At 45.4% G+C, this 22,632-nt stretch overlaps 1 protein-coding gene across 9 annotated transcripts in view; it reads right to left on the bottom strand.

Moving 5' to 3' along the window:
* Window positions 1–22,632, bottom strand: part of Carmil1 (capping protein regulator and myosin 1 linker 1) — a 264,062-nt gene that overhangs the window by 153,129 nt on the left and 88,301 nt on the right. For all 9 annotated transcript variants that reach the window (XM_057787237.1, XM_057787244.1, XM_057787236.1 and 6 more), the window contains one exon: window positions 3,184–3,234. In XM_057787237.1, coding sequence (XP_057643220.1) covers window positions 3,184–3,234 — 51 coding nt within the window. The remainder of the gene's footprint in view (window positions 1–3,183; window positions 3,235–22,632) is intronic.

A 22,632-nucleotide genomic window follows, 5' to 3' on the forward strand; every position in this document is an offset into this window, starting at 1 on the left:
CCCTGGGGGATTCGAGGAATGCCCAAAGACACCATAATCTAGTTCAAGTCTCTTGTACCAGGGCACACTGTACACGTACACACATCCTCCCAAATATTTAAGGTCATCTTTACAGCTCCGACACAAGGCAGTGCAGTGTAAACAGAAGTGTTGTGTTGTTCATGAGTTCAGGGCCAGCTGGACTACATAGCAAGACTTCACTGGAAAAGGTGGTATATGAGAATGAATAAATAGGTTCGTTCTTTTGCATTCACTCAGTTGAGACTTCTGAGCAGCCTACTAGGGGCCATACTGGAAACTCACTACTGAGGAATGAGAGTGTTCTCCTCTATGGGCTACATGCACCCTTGGAGGCCCAAATTTTGAAACATTCAATTACAGCAACATTTTTACCCAATACTACAAAGATCTACATCTCTGTTAAATTCTTTAAAGTACAGCAAAAAAAAAAAAAAAAAAAAATGTATCCTAAAATCGCGTACTTGCCTACCACAATTACTTTAAAAAATAAATAAATAACAAATAAACAAAAAGAGAGTGATAGTCCACTTTTTTTTTTTTTTTTTTTTTTACAATGCCAGAGCTATTATTTGAGTCGAGCCTAACAGGCGAGGCAGTTTCCAGTTAAAATCCCTTTTGAAAAACGAGAACTTGGGCAGAGGATGTTGGCTCAGCTGGTAGAGTGCTTGCCTCGTATGCACAAGCACTGAGTTTGATTCCCAACACTACGTGAATCAGGCATGGTATTACATGCTTGCCATCACAGCATCTGGGAGGCAGAGGCAGAGTGGGCTACATGAGACCCCGTCTCAAAAACGTAAAAAAATAAAAGAAAAAGAAAAAGAAAAAGAAAAAGCATTTGAAGGTACCTGCTTTGTAGGTAAGCACAGGCATGTTCTAGATTATGCTTCTTACTCCACCTCTGTGTGAACCTCCAGGCATCGATTTTCTCAATAATTCACTTCCATTGACCTCCACTATCTCACAGGCACTCCCTCCTTGTATACTCATATTTGGTTGCCATGGAGAAGGTCTATCATCTAAACTTCTGCCGTAACTGCCTACATGAGGAGCACCTCCATGGACCCTCAGCAGTCATCACATCCAACAGAGGCAGGGTGGGTGCACAGCCATGAACACTGCGCTGGTATGTGTCACCAGGGGCTCGGCCACTTTGGTCAGTTTGTCTGGCTGATGTTGGACCATAATTAAAATGCTTACATTGTCCCCAATGAGGGCTTTCACTGGGCTAACAGATCCAGGGAAGCCTGGTGAGGTGGCAGGTAGTCCTTGCAGAATAACTGTTTGATGAGCCAACAAGAGGTGGAAAGAGACCAACATTCAATAAAGAAAGACTGGCTGAGCCTGGGATGAGTCAGAGCTTTGGGTTATTATTAGACATGCTTAAGGCAGGGCTGGGATGTAACTCGGTTGGCAGAATGGTTGCCTAAAATGCATGAGGTCCTGGGTTCAACCCCCAACACCACATAAACCTTTTCCCCTGCTCACCCTTCCTCTCTCATTCTTTTTTTTTAGTCTGGCTGGTACTCACTGTAGAGCCCTGGAGTGCCTTGAATTGACAGCAACCCTCCTGTCTCCAACTCCCCCCAAACACTGAACCTACAGGTGTGTGTCATGCTGACTAGCTATTTCTTCATGAGTGATCTAAGACACATGACTCGATTGTGGGCATATGTCTATACATTTGGGATAGCTCACATGTCTACCCAAATAGCACCCAGGAGCTTTCTCTTTTTCTTTCCCAGATAGTAGCTCTCCTATTGTCCAGGTTGACCTTGAACCCACTATGTAGCCCAGGTTAACCTGGAATTAATTCATTATATAGTTGAAGATGACCTTCAATTCCTGAACCTCCTTCCTCTACCACCCTAGTGCTAGAATCATGTGCAAAATCCAACACATTCAGCTTTGAATCCTTCCCTTCATCAGGGCAAGCTCTTTTTCTCAAGTCCAAAATAACTCCCTCTGCAATAAATCAGCGTTTACTTTATTATACACTACTTGCGTGAATGTGCTTGCACACCTACTCTTCCACCTCACCTCCCACCCCTGTCCCTTTCTCGTTTCAGGTTTGCTACGTAGCCCAGGCTGGCCTAGAACCCAAGATTACTGGAGCGTAATACCACACCAGCTCTGCCTTAGGTATGAGAGCTTAGTCCAATCTCATTGCCATAGTAACTAATTTGTTTAGAACACAGTAAACATGTATCACTTTATGCATCAAAGAACCTAAAGTATCTATCCTTAGAGAAGCTTGTAAACTGGGAACTTAGTGCGTAGCTTACACCTGGGAAGCTGAGAAAGGAGGATTCCTATGAGTTCAAGGTCAGCCTGAGGTACACGGGGAATAAGGACCAGAGTAAGAACCTGAAGAAACAGAAGGGTGAAGGGAAGGACAAGGGAAGGGGTGGAGAAGAAGGGGAAGAAGTAAGGGAAGGGGGAGTGAAGGGAGGGGTAAGGGAAAGAAAGAAGGGAAGGGAGGTAGAAAAAAGGGAGAGAAGTGGAAGGGGAGGGGGAAGAGGAAGAGGATGTTAATGGTGGGGGAAGGAAAGAAGAGGAGAGGGTGGAGCGATTTTTACAGGAGACTGAGAGGGCTAGAGCTCTCACAACCCTGCAATGCACCCTTTAGAATCAGAAGACTATTTCCCTACAGAAAAAAGCTGCCACTGCTGTCCAGAAGCAAATAAGAAAGGGACTTGACACAGCACAACTGAGGGAGAAAAATGGCTGGGACAAAGAGCCTGGGGACAGGGAACACAAAATGCTTCACTATTTTTCTTGGCATGTCCTTACACAGAGAGCTGAAAGGAAATGAAAAGCATCCTTCATGACAACCTCTAGGGACATTCTGGAGAGGAATGAAACAGAACGGCATGCTAAGATAACTCTAGACATATGGGCCGAAATGCTACGTCTGTGTAACGGATCTGAGAATGCATGTTTATCAGAGCACGCTTGTCCAACCTGCAGATAGCATGCATCCCAGAACAGCTGGGAAGACACCTCAACACATCTGCAGATGACAGCATCGTATCGAAATGCCAAAGGTGGGACTCTCCTTCATGTGAGTGTCTCTGGATGTGTGCAATAGTGTGCATGTGGCTGTGCCGCACTGAGTGTGCCTGTGAGCCCCTCTCAGGAGGAGAACTCAACCCTGCTTACCTTGGTGGGGATGCGCGCTGACAGGAGGAAGGCTCGGCATGACGTGAGCACCTGCAACACAAAAGCAGATGTTGGTATCAGTGCTGTAAACTGGGCCTGCCAGGCTTCGGTCTCACCTGCCTGACTTCGATGATATTGATACCCTAAAACTTTCCCTGTTACCACTGTGGCAGGTAGAATAAGTGACCAGGGACAGTTTCTTGGCGCTGTAGAATCAGTTCCGGTCTATGAAGGCCTGCATCAAGGTTTATTTGGACAAGTAACCCAGGAACTTTTGTCAGGCAGTTGGCCCGCAGACTAGATCACCGTGGCTGAGCAGGAAAGACACTGGAAAGTGATTTATGTGGCACAGTGTCCTGAGTCAGCTACATGGACAGCAAAACTTAGTGAAGGTCAGTACCTGCTCACTCGTATTTCCCCAAGGACAAGCAGCACCTGTGTATGCCCTCCTGTTCCCACCATGAGGGCTTAAGCTGGTAGCACTCATATAACACACGGGCCAAAAAATCAGGCTAGTTTCCAAGAGACCTCCCCCAACTTTGCTTCTTGAGATAGACAGGGCATTATTGAACTTTCTTCCTGATAATCAGCTAATGACATTGGGACACCATGGGACCCTGTGGGCCTATAAGCCTCTCTTGCTATGCAGAGGACCCCTCATGAATCCAAAGAAGCTGATGCCTGGCTTTGAGCAGGGTGCCTACCCATTATCTAACATGGCTCTCTGGACCATAGAGATCCCCACTGGCCTCATGAGCATTTGAAGGAGAAAAAGAAATAAAAGCCCAGTGAGCAATGACAGGAGAATTGCCTTCCTTCATTTTTCAAAGAACTTCCTTGTTAATAAATTCTTGTTTAGTAAATGAGACTTATGTACTAACCTAGGAATCCTAGGTTTGAATAGAATCTTAGAGGCTGTACATCAGGACTTGGGGTGATACTGCTCAGAGGTATAGCACTTGGCTGGCATGCCCTAGAGCGATGGTTCTCAACCTACAGATCTCAGTCTCTTTGGGGTCAAATAACCCTTTCATAGGAGTTGCATATCAGGTGTCCTGCATCTCAGATATTTACATTATGATTCACAACAGTAGTAAAATTACAATTATTAGCTAACAACAAAAATAATTTTACAGTAGAGGGTCACCACAATCTGAGGGACTGTATTAGAGGTCTCAGCATCAGGAAGGCTGAGAAGCACAGCAGCAGGCCCTTGGTCAGTCTCTACTAAGAAAGAAAAAAGGGGACTATGCACAGGAGCCATTCTTGCCTAAAACCTTCACTGCTTGACTTTAGAAGTAGGAGGAGGATGATATCATCATTTGAAGATTTGATATGCTATACGTCGATCACAGCTCTTAGGGGTCAGGTAAAGAAGCAAAGCAATAAACATGAAAAATGTCAAGGGAAGTGCAGGCAGCATTTGCTGGTCACGAGATGACCATAGGATGCCAAGAACCTGAGAGAAGCAACCTAAGAGCAGGTGGAGCACGTCTGTAACTACTGCTTGGTCACCAGGAAGCATGAAAAGTGTAGAGAGCCAGGGTACCACTACCTGGATGCTCTGAGGGGCCAATTCCTATTGTACACGCTCAACAGTCTGAATGTTGTCAGTGTTATGGGAGGAAGCACTATTTCGAGACAGGGTTTCTCTGTGGTTTTGGAGCCTGTCCTGGAACTAGCTCTTGTAGACCAAGCTGGTCTCGAACTCACAGAGATCCACCTGCCTCTGCCTCCCAAGTGCTGGGATTAAAGGCGTGCGCCACCACCGCCCGGCAGGAAGCACTATCTTTATTCCCATCTTAAGCATAAGACGCTGGGGCAGACAGAGATTAGCCACCTTGTGGAGGAGGAATGGGCTTTCCACGCCATCCTGGTGGGCTCCTTCACCTGTCTTTCTGCTTCCTCACTGACATGTGGTGAGCAGCTCCGCTCCACCAAACTTTCCACATTCATTCCCACAGCAGGCACAGCAGCACATGGAGGAACTGGAGTTCTGACCCAGATGCTCTAGCAACACTTCCGGGGTGCTTCCTGCTACTCACCCCAGATTCTAACCTTCCTGTATGAGCCAGATTCTTCAGGAATTGACACACATGGAACCACAAACCAGTCACGGAACATTAAAGTCTTATGAAGCAAATAGATACACAGGTCATCAGCAGCCAGAGGGATGAGTGGTACCCTAAGAAAAAGGCTGAGTTCCTATTGGTGATGCAGATTGCCTTCCCTGCCTCCATCTCGGATCATAGCCTGGTCTCTGTCACTGTCAGCACCCGCCGCTGTCTGCCTGGGTCTAGATACATATGTCTCAGCCTTCGTCTCTCCTCACTGTGCCCCATTCTTTCCCTCAGACCCCCTCTCTGCCACTGCTGCCACTGTTCCCACCAGGTCTCTTTCCATTTGCTCCAGCCTCTCCCTTCCTCTGCTTTCTACACTGGCTGCAGCCCTTTCTTCCCCAACCCTTTCTCTAAAGATCACTGTAGATCCTGGGTTTTCTTTATGCCTTTGGGGGAAAAAAACAAAACAACAAACACCAATCACAGAAGAAACACTGCATTCCAAGAGGGAATTTCATCTGCAACACAGTTGCAGAGAACTGTGAACAAAACACGAATAAAAAGGAAGACAGCCTTTGGACATCATTATACAGTGAGCCACGGGGAATTAAGCGCTTTACAAGGTCCCCTGTGTACACCTAATTAATAAGTCTTAAAAACGAATCTCAGAACACACACTTCAGCAACTGGAATAGGGCAGCATATGGCACTGCTACCCTTCCTACCCTGTGGCTACATTTGGGGATAAACACCTCTCTCCGCCAGCCACGAAGGCCCCGAACTGTGTGCATCCGCTCCCACCACACCCCTTCCACAGATGCTATCACAAGGTATTTCTGGAGGTCCTGGGTTGGCACTAAGTAGTATTAGTCACTTAAACACAAAAGAGATAAAAAAGAAAAAACAAAACCACACATTCCCCTCTGAGTAAGGGCCATCTCTTGGCCACAGGGAGACATTCATTTCATAATGATCATTCTGCCTTCACCCTGGAACTGCACAGGCTCACAGTCTGTGGCCCGGAGTGCTGACTTCCTATCTTTACAAGTATTTGTGACCATGCTGTCTAAATACACAGCATCCTTTTGAAGTTTGAACACAGTTCAAAAGAAGTTGTTTGAGCAGAGATACATCCATGAGGGAGCCCAGGCTTTGAAGGAAGACAGACAAGCCATAAAAACTTTTTTCTGTCTGGTCCTACTTTCTGAGAGCCAGCTCCTGTCTCCAGAGTCATGAAGCAATTCTAAGAAAATGCGGAAGGGAGCATAGGTGAAGCAGACAGATCTTTCTGCACCTGAGAGCACAGTGGATTATATTGCAAGACTGAAAGCTACAGGTACCACCGTTCTGAATCATACATCTCCCTTTATCAGCACAAACTGAGTCAATAAATGAGGCTCCAGCCACGCTGGAAAGCCCCACCCATGCATTTCCAAACTGCCCTAAGGTGTAGCCCCAGAGGATTTGCAAGCACAGGTATGGAATCTATCTACATGGGAACAGCCCGGATCATGCTCATGGGGAGATATGCTAGAGTAACCCTTCACCTTGGTGTGACCACACACCTCACAAGAAGCAACTTAAGGGAGAAGGAACAGTTGGGATTACAGTTCCAGGTGCTACCGTCCCTCGAGGCAGAGAAGGCACTATGGGAGGAGTATGCGGTGACAAGCTAGTGGCACTATGTCCATAGATGGGAAGCAGAGAGCAGCTAGAAAACAGAGCACACCTCTAGTAATAATCCAGGCAATGAGGCTCCACATCCTAAGTTCCACAACCTTCCCTAACAGCACAGCCAGATGGGGACCAAGCTTTCTGATCACAAAAGCCTATGAGAGATTCTTCATTTTCAAACCAAAACCTCCACATGGACCACGACCTCCATCACGGTCAAACCTCTTCCTTTCTGAGGACATTTCCAATGCTGGCACTGAGGATCTTCTCAGGAACCCAGGTCAACCTGCTTGCTTGGATTTGAGTCTCAAAAAAACTTGGATTGAAATTCTGGTTCTCCCACTTTCTTCCACAAAGCTGACACCTCCCGCAGATGAGAGGCTGCAGACATCCTCAAGGGAGGAAATGAGGCTCCTGAAACAAGAGGCGCTTGAGCAGGAACAGCCACCCACAGGACCGTGATGAGGAAATAATAGTTAGACTGCAGAGGGCCGCTCCAGCACCTAGCACACACTGGTTGAACACAAGCTTTCCTTATCAATCTTTTTTCGGGTCCCCAGGGTAAGGTCCACTTTCTCAGATTCGCTCAACAAAACAAAACCCACAAAGATACTAAGGCAAGGCCCTAAGCTGAAATTTTCTGTCAATACACATTTTGGCCTTGAAGAAGAATTTTCTTGCAAAGTTAAAAAAAAAAAAAAAAATAATGAGGAACAGTAACATGGTAACTCACACTTATAATCAAACTTGGGGGACTGAGGCAGAAGGATCACTGTGACTTCCAGACTTGAGCTACTGAGTAAGACCTTGACTATAAGAAACAAGGGGAGTGGGGTATGGAGAGCATATATACACTTAGCCAAGGAGCCCTCATTACCATGAGCAAAGCCATCACTGCCCTCCAGCCTTCCTGCAAGACTCCTTCTTCCACAGAAGCTTAGTGAGCACGCAGCAGAGTGGATGCTCTTATCCCGCAGTCTTAATGAATTTCATCCGAGCTTCACTGAAAGGCAAGCATCAGCCCTGGTTGTCCTAGAACTTGCTTGGTAAACCAGGCTGGCCTCAAACTCACAGAGATCTGCCTGCCTCTGCCTCCCAAGTGCTGGGATTAAAGGCGCAGTGCACCACCATGCTTGGCTCGGTTTTATTGGTACATAACCATAGCAGTTTGCTCAATATAGTATTCCTGGCATTGAAAATTAAATAAATTATGTATACTTTTGTGTATCCACAGGTGAGTATGCACACATGAGTTCAAGTGCACAAGGAGGCCAAGAAGGGGTGCCAGGTCCCCTGGAGCTGGAATCAGAGACAGTCACACGACATCTGATGTGGGTGTGGGTCTAGCAATGTCTGGCTGCGACTCCAGCTTCAGTATTTACTATTTCTATGATGTTGGGACAAATACTAAACCTCTGCTGTGCCTCAGTGCCTTCCTTTGTGACTTAGAGCAATAAACCCAGTGTGGTGACATAAATTTATAATCCCAACCTCCAGTTTACACTAAATAGTGAGAACCTGTCTCAAAACAAATAATGGAAAACAAAAACAAACGAGGGTTAAGGAGGTGACTCGGTGGGTCAAGTGTCTGTCATAAAATAAAAGCATAGAGAATGGAGATCAATACCAGGAAGGGGCAGCAGCCAACCTGTGATAGCAGTGCTTAGAAAATGGAGACGGGAGATCCATAGAACAAACTGACGCATAACTTAGCTGGACAAGTGAGCTCTGGGCTCAAGGGAGAGACCCTGACTCAATATGTACAGTAGACAGCAATCGAGGAAGACACCTGACATCAACTTGTGGCCTCCACATGTACACACACACATACACACACACACACACACACACACACACAGGCACATACTGCACACACAAAAATTTAATTAAGAATATTAAAATAGTATCTGTATTTCATAGAGTTGTGAGGGTTAAATGAGCTAATACACAAAGTGCTGAAAAGAATTCTGGCATATGGGACATATCACAGTGCCTGTTTATAGATTATAATTGACTTTATAGTCTGACCATAACACAATGAAACTGAGGGGAGAGGCATCTAGATTTAGTCTGAGTGAATAAGATAGATGGGTGACCCAACTGCTAATAAGGGTTAATTTAATGTCTCTGGAAGAGTAACAAGTGCTCTTTACTGCTGAGCTATCTCAGCACCCACACTGGAGAGCTCACAACTGCCCTTAACTCCAGTTCCAGGGGGATCCGATGCCCTCTTCTGGCCTACACAGGCAATACATACACAAAACACATACGTGTACTCAGACACACAATCATTTAACACAGAAATCTTATTTTTAAAAATAAACTAATTATATCAGCTTAATTGAGAGGAGTGGGAGAGAGAGGGAATTTGCCTGTAATTTCGGTACTTAGGGAAAGGAGGGCCATGAGGACAAGTCCCGTCTGGGCTGCTCTGTGAGCTCCTGTTATTCACAAATGACTGAAGTGAATGAGTGAATAAATAAAGTTTCTAAATTACAGTCCAAGATTCTGAGCCCATTGTGTAGGCCCTCTCTGGGCTCCCCTACCTTTGGTGTACGTTAACTTCTAGGAATAGCAGGCCCCCTGTGGTAAATGTTTGCTAAAAGGATGTCACTCCAGTGGTCCCTGGTCCTGCAGAAAGGGACAAGAAGCCGCTGAGGTCAGCTTCTATTCTGGGGCCTGGCGCCAGCAAAGGCTTTGTGCTCTGACACCTGTGCAAATCCTTCCCTCCCGCCTGGTTATTTCTGCTTACACAGAAATGGAATGTTTACACACGGCTTGTCAGACATAATCGCTCCGTTCTTCCTGCTATCCCATTACTGCAAGCTGAAGAAGTCAAGCATGACGGAGACAAACCGACTGAACCTTTCCCCACAGGTGAACATGTGTCTGCTTCAAAACAATGTCAACGCCGGATGCTCTCTGTTTATTTTAACAGGCAGGTTCTCTCATGTATGTAACACTGTCTAGCTTAGAATTCACTGTGTATACGAGGCTGGCCTCAAACTGCCACAATTGTCCTGTCCCGGCCGATTGAGAACTCAGATTACAGGTGTGAACTACCGTGTCCAGTCAGTTCTTAATGTAATTACACCTTATAACCTCTTTGTAAAATACCAGGTGATACCAAATTCTGTAATCTAGCACATAAATTTTTAATGACATTTTTTAAAAGACAGAGGAGAAAGTAGCACCATGGTTTTCATTGCAGTGCCCTAGTAGTGATGCAGAGTCGGAAACAGGCCTTCTTTTAAAGTGTCTTAGGGCTGGCGGGAGGCCTCGGAAGTTAAGAGCACTTGCAATCTTTCCAAAGGGCCAAGTCCAGCTCTCAGCACTCACATCAGGTGGCTCACAAACATCTCTACCCTCTATGATCCAACACAAATGAACAGCAGCAATGAATGACAGACAGAAATCCAGACCAGGTTAAATGCTCCTGCGAATTCCCCCTCACCAGCTACCTCACTTCTGAACTCCATGGGTACACACACACACACACACACACACAGAGAGAGAGAGAGAGAGAGAGAGAGAGAGAGAGAGAGAGAGAGAGAGAGAGAATGCACACACAACAAACAAACAAACACATAAATAAATAGAGGCATCGTGACCACAGGCACTAGGATGAGACCTTGTAGGCCCAGGGTGGCATAAAGCGAATGTCACGCTCTAGACCCAGGAGAGGGTTCATATGAAAGCTTCATGTGGAGGCACTTGCCTGCGCATGGCAACATCTCTATCCATGCCTGCCAGTACCTTCCAAATCTCCAGACAGAAGCAAGACTACAGAGGAGTCCTTCCAGCTGGATCAACCATCATCATGTCCCCATTGTACAACCCTCTCCTGATCCAAAAGCCAGTGCAAGAGTCCTCCATTCTCTTTGTGGGAGCCCAGGTAGTTTGGATGCTCACCTTAATAGACCTGGATGGAGGTGGATGGTCCTTGGACCTCCCACAGGGCAGAGAAACCTGCTTGCTCTTTGGGCTGAGGAGGAAGGAAGACTTGATTGGGGGAGGGGGAGGGAATGGGAGGTGGTGGCGGGGAAGAGGCAGAAACCTTTAATAATTAAATTAATTAATTAATAAAAAAATCAGCAAGAAAAAAAAAAAAAAAGAGTCCTCCATTCTATGTACCCGACAGGGGCCGTGCCGTGCTCACTCCAAGACAGAGAGTGACAGTTACGGCCAGCGACTGTGAGCAGTGCGCACTCTGGGAGAGCGTGTCCTCAGACAAAAGGAATGATGATGACAGCTAACAGCTGGAAAAGGAATGTGAAGTGTCATTTGTCTTTGCTGTCCTTCTATCGCCACATGGACCCTCACCCATCAGCTTACATTATCTCAACTTAACGGCCTGTGTGTGCATCCTGGCCAGCCTAAGGAAGCACAGGAACCATTCCTCCATTCTTCCCTTCTGTCATATTGGAATCCTCAAATGAAAACAAATATGTATTCTCTTCCCTTCTTCAGAACAAAGTTACAGAACAGTCTCCCAGTTTGGAAGAATGCAGGTGGCACAAAGCACAAGGGCCAGACTCTACTTAATAGTATCATAAAATAGAGGCAGAGGAGGGAGACTGTGCACTAATTCCAGAAAACAAGGAGAGAGGAGGGGGTGGTAGCGGCCGGCAACAACGAATGATGGGCTGGATTCCAGACCAAGTTAAAATCTCCTGGTAACGCCCACTCACTGGCTCCCTAACCACTCTCAAACTCTCCCAGCATTCTCTCCACTCCTAACGTGTCTTTGGGAGGATGGACGCAGTGGGGGCGCTTTCCGAAATACTTCCAGTTGACTTCACACATGGAACCAAAACCCAGCTCCATTCTTCCTACACAGTCCCATTTCTGTCATCGGGAAGGATGGGGCCTCCACTAGCATAGACTACTACTTCCTGAAGATGAACTGCCCTACCGTGAATTCTGACTCACTACAACACCTCACAAGCCTGGGGCTCTAGGAAGCTATATCTCTGTGCCCTGCTTTCCTGATTGGAGAACCAAGGGCCACACTGCACACCGCAGTGAGGCTGACACAGGATTTGAACGAACACAAAGTGTTCTTAAGCATCCCACCACACCCTGGCCTGGGCTGGTTATTCCTTCAAACTGCCTTTCTGTTTACTTGTCATGATGCTTGGGCTCAACCCTACAGCTTCAAAGACAAGAGGTGACTGTTCAGCTGTCAGTCATCTCCTCGGCTACCTTGAGGATTGCTAATTCAGGCATCCTACTCTCTGCCTCCTCCTCCTCTTCCTCCTCTAGGAATGGGAGTATGGCCATGCCATGCTAAGAGCTTGAGACATCTTGCAGACCTTCACAGGATTCCCAAGTCATAAATAAAATATGTCTTCCCTTCTGCAGAGTGCTATCCACACACACTGCCCAGTTCTTACAGCCCCCCTTCAGCTTCCTTCCCCCCCTTTTAAAGCAACTCCTTAAAACAGGCTTGTAAATCAGCCTGAGGTCTAGGTACAGAATCATGACTCTGGTATCCAAAATTGGCTTCTCTCTCACAACTCAGCTGAAACTTCTCTTGATCAACTTTCTGCTGCCTATGTTGGTCTTGAGTTCCTCAGCTCCAGCCACCTTCAACCTTAGCTTCCGGAGCATGGAAGTTACAGGCTTACTACAAAACACCCTGCTTTTAAATGCTTGCCCTTCCAAACTGCTTGCCCATCCCACCGCTCTTCCCCATTCTGACCTAAAGCACACCTCTAAAGCAGAGACTCACATCTCCCTGTCATAGGCTCCTATACTACTTCCCAAGAACAACCTGAATTGCTGGGATTGCATATGTCATATCTGCCACCCTTACCAGACCGTAGGGTATGCGGGAGCAAAAGAAGACTGTGTCCTCCTCACTCGGTGCTCTCGTGGTACCTGGCATATTACTCAGTGCCCCCATGGTACCTGGCACACAGCCTGCTTGTAACTCTGCCTCATGAACACTCACCTTCTTTCCTTGCCTTATTCCCAGTAGCAAAACCTCTAGGTTTTAGAAGGGGAAAAGTTGCTGTATTTGTGAGTCTGATTATTTTTATATTACATGTATACGAGTATTTGGCCTGAATGTATGTATGGGGTGTCCAGTGCCAGTGGAGGTCAGATCCCTGGAGCTTGCAGACAGTTGTGAGTTGCCATGTGGGTCTGAGACTTGAACTCGGGTCTTCTGGAAGAGCAGACATGTTCTCAATCACTGAGCCATCTCTCCAGCCCCTGTGAATCTAATTATAGAATCTGAGTTCTGTCTAACATCATCCACAACCTACCATGTAACTAATATATCTTTCTGGGTTCATAATCACACTCCATAAGGAAAAGTCCAGAAAATCTGCTGTTTCCAGCTTACCTCCACCCTCTTCAAACACATACACTACTTGTTGTCAAAAGAAGAGAAACAAGAAAAGGAACCTAGCAGAGACATGGGGGTGTCAGGCGCTGCTATCTGCCTATTGCCTATTGTGTTCAGAAAATACTGAAGCATCTCTAGTCCTCTGTGCTGCCCAGAGGCGAGGCTGTCCTGCTCAGCAACAGATGAGGGTTCAGGGAAACCCACAGATGTCTGTGCACAGAAGTAAATGATGTATGGCGGCTGGGTCAGGATCCCAAAGAGAAAGATTTTATAGGAAATATAAAAATTAACATGATTTTCGTGACAATTAGTAGATAACTTAAATACTACAGAAGCCATCTTTTTAAAACCAGGGCACAGAACCGGGCCTGTTTGCACTCAAAGAGGTAGAAGCAGAAAGAATACCAAGTATGAGAGTATCCTGGGCTATGCAGCAAAGTCCAGGTCAGCCAGAACTACACAGAGAAACTCCATCTCAAAACCACCAAGAAAGCTAGGATTGTGGAAAGGCATACTAAGGGGGGGGGGGGTATCTTTTTTAAAGATGGAATAATAATTGTTCTTCCTCGGACTGCAGCTATGTAGAGAAGAGCTTCGCTCGGGAAACAGAGAATTCATCAGTCCTTTCTCACGGCCACTAAGTATCCTACCAAATGGGCAGAGCTTTTGCAATCAAACTGTTCACATATTCAATGGGAAAACATGAAGCTGTGGGCCTTCTGCACCAACTCTGCCCTTAGCACGGTCTCTGCCTACCCTACCCATGCCTCTTCCCCCCTTCTGAGTGGGGAACAGCAAAAGGTAAATGATTCCTCCTTCTTTAATGCCCCCACCCCTTCCCAAAGGTGTCCCCTCTGTGTTGGCAGCAGGCCAGATGCTCAGCCTGGCATCCATTACTTCCCATGGTGGGAAACTGGCCTCCAGTTCTAAATCACTAACTTCCAACACAGCAAACTGCAGGGTGAATCCTTCTCCCACAGCCTCTACCTACAAGTCCCCAGTGGTGCCCCTCTCCTTCTCACCACATTCAACCCCAGAAGTCCTGAGTGTGCTCACTTCTTGCTGAGCCCTTGAGAAAGAAGGATGGGAACTTAGGTCTCCAGCACAGACAGACAGAAGACAGCCTGAAACCAGAGTAACTGCCCTGTATGCAAATGCAGGCTTCTGCCTGGGGATCTCCTTACCAGGAGAAGGCTTGTGCTTTTCTCTTGCAAATAACGAATTTAAATTCATAGGAACCTTTGTTTCCAAAATAACAGATTCCCTTTTATAGCAGGAGTAGCGGAACACTTGTGTAATCCCAGAACTTGGGAATAAGAAAGAGGGGGATCAGACTTCTAAAATCCTCTCGCCTTACCCCACAAAGCAGGGAGACTAAAAACAAAACATTCACTCAGGTACACTTGATCTATTTCATTTTCTTTTTTTAGGCCATGATGAAATACTATCAAAGTCATTATTAAATATTTAAGTAAATAGTTTACTCATTCAAAAAATAATTCCTCTGTGGCTGCATGGTGCTAGACACTAAAGAGTAAAAGATGCAAGCTCTGCCTTCTAGTGGCTTATGTTCTGGAGTGGAGGCACATTATAGGCAAATAAGACATGGGTTTCTGATAGTGATAAGTAAAAAAAAAAATGGAGAAAAACACAGTATTGAAGAAAATAGGGCTGGCAATGATGGTGCACCTGTAATCCTAGAATCTCACTCAGCCAAGGCATGAGAATTGCCACATAACAACATAAAAAGTTTCCGGCCAGCTGACCTACATAGTGAGAAGAGGGAGGGAGGGGGAAGAAAGAGGCGGAGACAGAAAAACAGAGAGGAGGAGGCCTTGTAGTATGGGGGATGAACACAGATGATGCCAGGTTGGTGAGACCCCACATGGGTATCAGTGGCCCAAGCCTGTACTTGAGACTGGCTCAAGCAGACAAGGTCCTTCCTGCTCAGGTACCTAAATTCTAGAATTAGGGCTAGGAGCCACCATGCCGAGCAAGGCAAGGAAATCTTTACAGAAAAAGTGCAACTTAAAGCAAACTGGTCCAACATGATGGCTCAGGTAGTAACAGCACTTGTTACCAAGCCTGATGACCCTAGTTTGATCTCTGCAGCCCACGTGGTAAAAGAACCAAGTTGCCCTCTGACCCCCACCCATGCACTTAGATACATGCACGCACATACATACATTCACACAAATAAATAAGCAAATGCAATAAAAATTTATTTTAATAAAAGTCAAGAACTCATTCCAGGGTTTTTCAAGTATCCTCCCAAAACTTTAGCAGAACAGTGGCATGCTTATTCTTAATAGAGGAGGCAAAATAAGATTGGATTTTTCTGTCAAGAGAATTATGCCTAGGGCTGGAGAGATGGCTCAGCAGTTAAGAGCATTGCCTGCTCTTCCAAAGGTCCTGAGTTCAATTCCCAGCAACCACATGGTGGCTCACAACCATCTGTAATGAGGTCTAGTGCCCTCTTCTGGCCTGCAGGCATACATGTAGACAGAATATTGTATACATAATAAATAAATAAATAAATATTTAAAAAAAGAGAGAGAATGATGCCTAACCCCCATTGTGCCCCTTCATCATTTCAAAATAATACAAAACCAGACGTCTTAATTCTAAAGAGTAACTGTGAGGAGGAACAGGGTAAGGCTATCTTTTTACACTCTGCATTCTTCTAAGACGCTGCTCTCACAGGACTTTCACCAGTGTTCTATTTGTGAATGTCCTGACACATAAGCCACGGGCCACATGTAGATGCAGCAAGTATATAAGCATTTGCAAGGTGACTAGAGAGACTGAGAATTTTATTTACTTTCTGTGAAATTAACATGGGCCTTGTGGCTGATAGCTACCCTATTAGACCATATACCTCTAGAAAAAAATTCCAGCAGACATTCATGAGCTACTTTCCAAAGGTCCTACTTGCATTAACTATCAACTTGACATCCTAGGATCACACAGAAAGAATCACAGCTGAGTAATTGTCTTTTTTTTTTTTTTTTCCCCGTTTCTCAAGACAGGGTTTCTCTGTGGTTTTGGAGCCTGTCCTGGAACTAGCTCTTGTAGACCAGGCTGGTCTCGAACTCACAGAGATCTGCCTGCCTCTGCCTTCCGAGTGCTGAGATTAAAGACGTGCGCCACCACCGCCCGGCTTGAGTAATTGTCTTTATCAGGCTGGCAAGTGAGCATAAACCTGTGAGTGAGCCAGCAAGCAGAATTCCTCCATGTTTTCTGCCCTGAATTCCCTTGAGAATGGGTCTGTAAGCGGAAATAAACCCATTATTTCCCTTCCAAGTTGCTTTTGGCACTGGAATTTGTCACAGGGAAAAAAAAAACAACAAACTACAATAAGCAAAAAAAAAAAAAAAATCATAAGCTCTAAAGGACACGTTCTATTTTATATCATAGAAGTCTCCTGTTTTGCACACCAGTGGTTTAAGATGCACTTTTCCTGTGTTTATGGAACTCTACTATATTACAGGCCCTTCTTCACTCGGACAATTCATTCAGATGAGATTCCTTCCCTAGTCAGATTCTATACTACCATCTTAAGTGGCACATGAAAATAAAGACTGAAGAGCCCTCTAGGCCCTAAGTTCAAGGCCCCTCAGAGCGTCAATATCTCATTTCCCCTCCGAGATCACAGTGAATGACAGGGCTGTGTCCATCTCAGCATTTTTCACTTTCAAAGATTCCAGGCAGAGGAAGATTAACAGTGCTTGGCGTCACAGTGTATCTTCAGCTCAACCAGAAAAGGAAAATTACTTCAAAATGAGTCAAAGGAAACTACATACAAGTCTTTAGTCTCCTAGTTCAAAGGCAACTGGCAGCCAGGACTCAAAATGCCAACTGCTCAATAAATACAGTTGCTCTCTTTAGGTTGGACTTTTGAAGCTTCCACATATCTCAGCAATGGCCCTGAGGTCTTCTAAGATGCCTGATACATAAACAAGTGAAGAGGATTAGGTAACAAGGCAGGGGCCGCATTAGTGAGGTGCCTATTGGTATTACCAGAGTTCATTTGTTCCCCGCTGAATCCTAGGAGATTCACTGAACAGAATAATCTTTAGCCTGACAGCTGGAGAATGAGCTGTCCCCACCCTTGCCTTTGAACCTCACAGGCTCACCCCTCTGGCAGCACTGACTTGCATATTCCAGAAATAAACAGGGCAGGCAGTTCAATTAAGTTTAGAGTCATCTTTGAAATCAGTGGCCAAAGATCACATTCCTCACTTCATGGGCAAACCGAGTCCCTGCCTTACACACCACTAAGGCATGATGCTATATCTTGTATAAGCCACTAAATGCTGACTACCCTCGCTTCAATGTACTGTGCTTGTAGTTGCTGTACAATTAAAACAGCATCTCCATAGAGGTAGAAAATAAGGAATTTCCCTTATTGTAAGAAAACTGAAATCATCAAATAAATTCCTAAACAAAATAATTAAATCAGAACCCAGATAGGTTATTAAGAAAAAAAAGTATAAGCCATTAAATTAATTTAAAATTGGGCTGGTGGGATGGTTCAGTGTGTAAAAGCACTTCTCATACAAGCCTGACACCCTGAGTTAAATCTCCAGGATCCATGGTGGAATGCGAGAACCAAGTCCTAAGGGGAGCAGAGTCCCATAGTTGCCCTCTGACCTCTACATGCATGATCCAACACATGAGCATATGCACGTAAACACACGCTATAATAAATTTAGAAATTAATAGCAATAACACCATCCAAGTGTCAGTTCCTGTAAAATAAGCTCAACTACACCAAGAATATTACACGCTGAAACAAACTAGAACTATGTCCTAAGTCTGAGCCAAAATTATTGCGAGCCAATTAATAACATTTTGGGTTTTTTTGTTGTTGTTGTTTTGTTTTTTTGTTTTTTTTTTTTTTTTTGAGGGGGGAACTGAGGTTGACTCCTTGTTATCTAGCCCGGCCTCTGCAGTGCACCAAAGCCAGGCTGACTCAGCAGACGTTCAAGTTGTCCCCATCTTGGTATAATGCCAAATGTCAGATCCGAGCCATGACTTTACATGTGTTTCTAAGGACAGCGAAGCTGCTGGTGAGGAGTGAAGCTTCAACTCTGAAACACTTTTCTCAACTGCAGGTTTTCTGTGTTAAAGATTACCCACCAAATAGGAAACGCTGTCAAGACATCACTTGGCTGATTATTTTGATGGCCACTATTTTTACTCCTTTATAGCACAGTTTTACTAATTCCCCAGCTCAGACATTGTTAAGAGAACTTAAGAGGAATCCGGCAGGGAATGTAAGTAAGTGGGAGAACACTTGCCTAGCGTATTTGAGGCTCTGGGCTTAGTCTCCTTCGGAGACCGTTATTAAGGCAGGTGTGGTAGTTCACACTTGGAAGCATTGAGAAGGCTGAAACAGGAAGAGTACAGTGAGTCCTAGGCTAGACTGAACTACATAGTTTAGCTTTGGGGTAGCCTGAGCTTACAGTATATATGACTTTGATTTAATAGATAGAGAGGGTGGTGAATCCATCCAAAAAATTTCCAGTACTAATCCTGGGGAAGGAAGGGGGAGGTAGGGGAGGTGGAGTATTTATTGAGAATGAAAGGGGTTAAGTCAAAATTCCATCTCCATACTGAGAAATGTCACCCTCATTCAATAGGAAACCTCCATAGTGGGAAAACTGACTGCAGTTCTAATCTTCCAGACATGCAGCGGGGAAAGGCATCCAGGAAGGCTCATGTCGGACTAACAGAAGCTCAGGCCCCAGAACTGGCATAGGGGAGCCCCGGGGTGAACTCTCCCTCCTGGGCCTTCCTACTCCTTCCCTGATGATGCTAGGTGAGCTGGAATGCACCACACTGTGCTAAAGCAGCATACGTCCCATCCCGTGGAAGTTCTGGGGTGACGATAGATCTGGAGACAGAGCAATAGCTACTGTGGCCACACCTGGCGCTGCCCAGACACACCACACGAATTCTGCAAGTCAGGTCATCTACACAGGCATAATTGTGGATGGATGGCTCAAAACTCCCAGGACAGGCATGTCTGGGCCTGCCTCGCTCTTCACTGGCTGCATGGCTGGCCCTCACACCTCATACCCATATCTATAAATCCACACAGGACAGCAGCTACCACACAAGAGCGCCGCGAGCATTAAAGGAGGGCCCATATGAAGGTTTTCACTGCAGAACCTCCACAGCAATAGACTCAGTAAATATCAGCTGTGTAAGGCACATGGCTAAGTAGAAAGGATGCTCTATCCTTCGCCAAGCTTGTCTGCAAGCATACTTTATCTGAGCGGTTCACTCCTTGGGGCCTTACTATTCTCGCTTCCACGTCCCACCTCCTCCACAGTGCTGATGCTATCTTCCTCTACCTGATAGGTCGCTCGTGAAAAGTGTCCATCATCCAGAGCCAGGGCATCTGAAGGTAAATGACTTCCTGTCATGAAGACACTGGTCTGGCCACCAGAGAGAAAAACTCATCTCTGCCTAGCCATGCACCAGTAAGAAAATGTCCGCTGTCCTTTTGACCCAGTTTCTTATGTATGCAGAGTCAACCAGGTCTTCTCCAGCACACCTGTGTCTCAGCCAATCTGCGCATTCAGAGTAAGAACCTTACTTATTGGGCATGGTGACGCACGCCTTTAATGCCAGCGCTTGGGAGGCAGATGCAGGTGGAGCTCTGTGAGTTTGAGACCAACCTGGTCTACAGAGTGAGTTCTGGGACAACCAAGGTTACACAGAGAAACCCTGTCTCAAAAAACAAACAAAGAAACAAATGAACAAAAACCATCCTGATGAGGCAGGGTGTTAACAAGCAGGTTGGGGTGTCACTCAGCTGCGTTCATCCCTAATACTGAGAGTGAGGACTAAGGTGACCTACCATGAAGGATAGACTACAACACCTCAGCACTAAAGTATGTTCTCTGCTGATTCCCTCAAGACGGTTCTGCCTCTAGTAAAGACTCATCCACCTCCATAATTCTCTAATACAGTAAGGCCTTTGAAAATATGTTTTAATTCTACTATTTGATATGTTTACAGTGTGGCTTATAAAATTATAACTAAAGGGGAAAAAGAAAGGATAGATGGGGTGGCGGGAGAGACGTGCAGAGCCTGGAGCGGTAGTGTGTTCCTGTCAGTCCAGTGCTGGGGAGGAAGAAATGAGCCAGGGGATTCACCTCCAGCTCGGAGGAATTGATTTTAGTTTTTCCTGGGAAGAAATCCTGCAGACAACACATCAGTTCTTCACGTGACCTGGAGAACAGCTCTCCAATAGGAAAAGCTTGCAAGCTTGCCTTAGGAGGCATAGGAAAGCCCTGCAGGAGGCACGAATAACATAAACCCAGAGACAGATATTGGGGTTCAACCTGAAGATCAGAAAAAGAAAGCAACCAGCCACTGGCTCAGATCAAAATGGCGATTTTGCCTCCACAATTCCTCAGAACGAGACTGCTGAGACATGTCTCCTCCTGTCTTATATTACTCTCTAGTGCTGGGATTAAAGGCGTGCACCACTATGGCTAACTGGTGTGGCTACTGGGATTAGAAGTATGTGTCACCACTGTATGGTCTTTATGGCTAAGCAGTGTGGCTGTTTTACTCTCTGATCATCAGGTAAGCTTTATTTATTAAAATACAAATGAAATATCACTACATTTCAGCAGGATCTCAATTTATATATTACAAATATTATATATAAATAAATTAAAGTTGACTTACATTTTGGAACATGAAAAGAAAATTTAAAACAAAACTGCCATCTGCCTGATAGTATTCATTTTGGTAGAAGACACATCTTTCGGGTAACAACCCTATATACTGACAACTCTGATCAGAGCATGGCCACCATGAGGGCTGCTAAAAATAGTTCTTTAACTTGGATTTCTTTAAAAAAACAAAAAAAGTGTTACCAAGGCCAAAGCAGCCAGTAACCCTAACAAAGCCAGCATTCCAGTGCAGGAGAACTTGATGTCAATGAGTAATCGGACAGTGAGCTGTCCTGTACCAATGACCCATGGCAGGACATCTAGAAAGTTCTTTTGTGCACTGTTCCACCTTTGCAGAATTCTAAAGTTGTTCAGTTTATTTGCTTTTACATGGGGTCGTGTTCCGCTGGCCTCAATCTCACAATCCTCCTGCCTCGGTCTTCAAACTCTTGCCTAGGTTTGCCCTCTTTTGAAGAGGCAGCTGCCACCAGAAGAGCCTATATGCTATAAGCCAGCCGCCTGTTTATAAGGGAACTATTTCCTGACAATATAACTCAGCTGGCTCCCACCACATCGAGAATATTTCTGCAAAGAAATTCAGGGTCTGCTTGCTAATTCCTAACGCTTTAACTGTGTCCTGCGGTAACCATATTCCTGTTGTAATTATCACAGGACCTGTTCCTCCTTGCTGTGGCCCCTAGCAGCATTAGCTTCCATACCCTCCTAGGCTCCAATCGCTGCATGGAGAAAGAATTAACTGTCTTCTTGTCTATGGGGACTTGTTTTCCCCATATATATATGTGGGTAGTAATCCATCTCCTTTGATTATTCCATTTTAGAATGTGAACTGTGAAGAAAAGATTTGATAAACGGCTTCCAATTCCACTAAAACCTCAAACAACTATCATTTTGCAGGGGGATTTGAGATATAAAGAGGATTTGCAGTTATAAAAACATATGATAGGCAGCTTTATAATTTCTAAATGTTTAGGGAGAAGCTGAAGGACAGGTCCCTTTGAAGTCAGCTCAGTATCTCTTGAAATAAAACTGCTGACATTTCAGATGTTGCCCCTGCAGATCCCGAGGGATTTATTTTAGGACACCTTGGGGATACCGAATCCCTGATGCTGAATGTTTAAGCTCTCTACACTGAGTGGAAGGCATTTGCATATAAACTGTGCATATCCTCCTGCATACTAAACCATCTCTGGCTCACTTGCAATACCTAACGTAATATATAAAGGCTGTGTCAATAGTTGACATACAGTGCACTAGTATAGGGAAGGAACGAGGAAGAGAAAATCAGTCTGTCAAGGTTCCACAGAGATAATGTCTTTTCCCGTTGACAGTTGCTGAATTCTTGCATGTAGCTGCAAGGCAGACTGGTTCCCAGTTAGAGAAGCCCAGTGGCATGAGATCCCAACGTGAAAAAGCATCTGGGTAGTGTTGGGAGTGCAAGCGTGGATATGGGGTGTGCAGGGTGGTGGGAGAAGGGAGCTCATAGCATACTGAGTGGAAACTAATCCCATGAAGTGGTCATTGTTAGGTAGATAAAATGTTAGGATAACTTGAAATCTTCATTTCTATCAAGGGTGCTCTGCTAATTCAATTCTGACAGACACCACCAGAAGCAGCTTTTCCTCTCCAAGTTTACAGCCTCAGA

The sequence above is a fragment of the Chionomys nivalis genome, chromosome 13 (genome assembly GCF_950005125.1).
Source record: "Chionomys nivalis chromosome 13, mChiNiv1.1, whole genome shotgun sequence".
Classification (NCBI taxonomy): Eukaryota; Metazoa; Chordata; class Mammalia; order Rodentia; family Cricetidae; genus Chionomys; species Chionomys nivalis.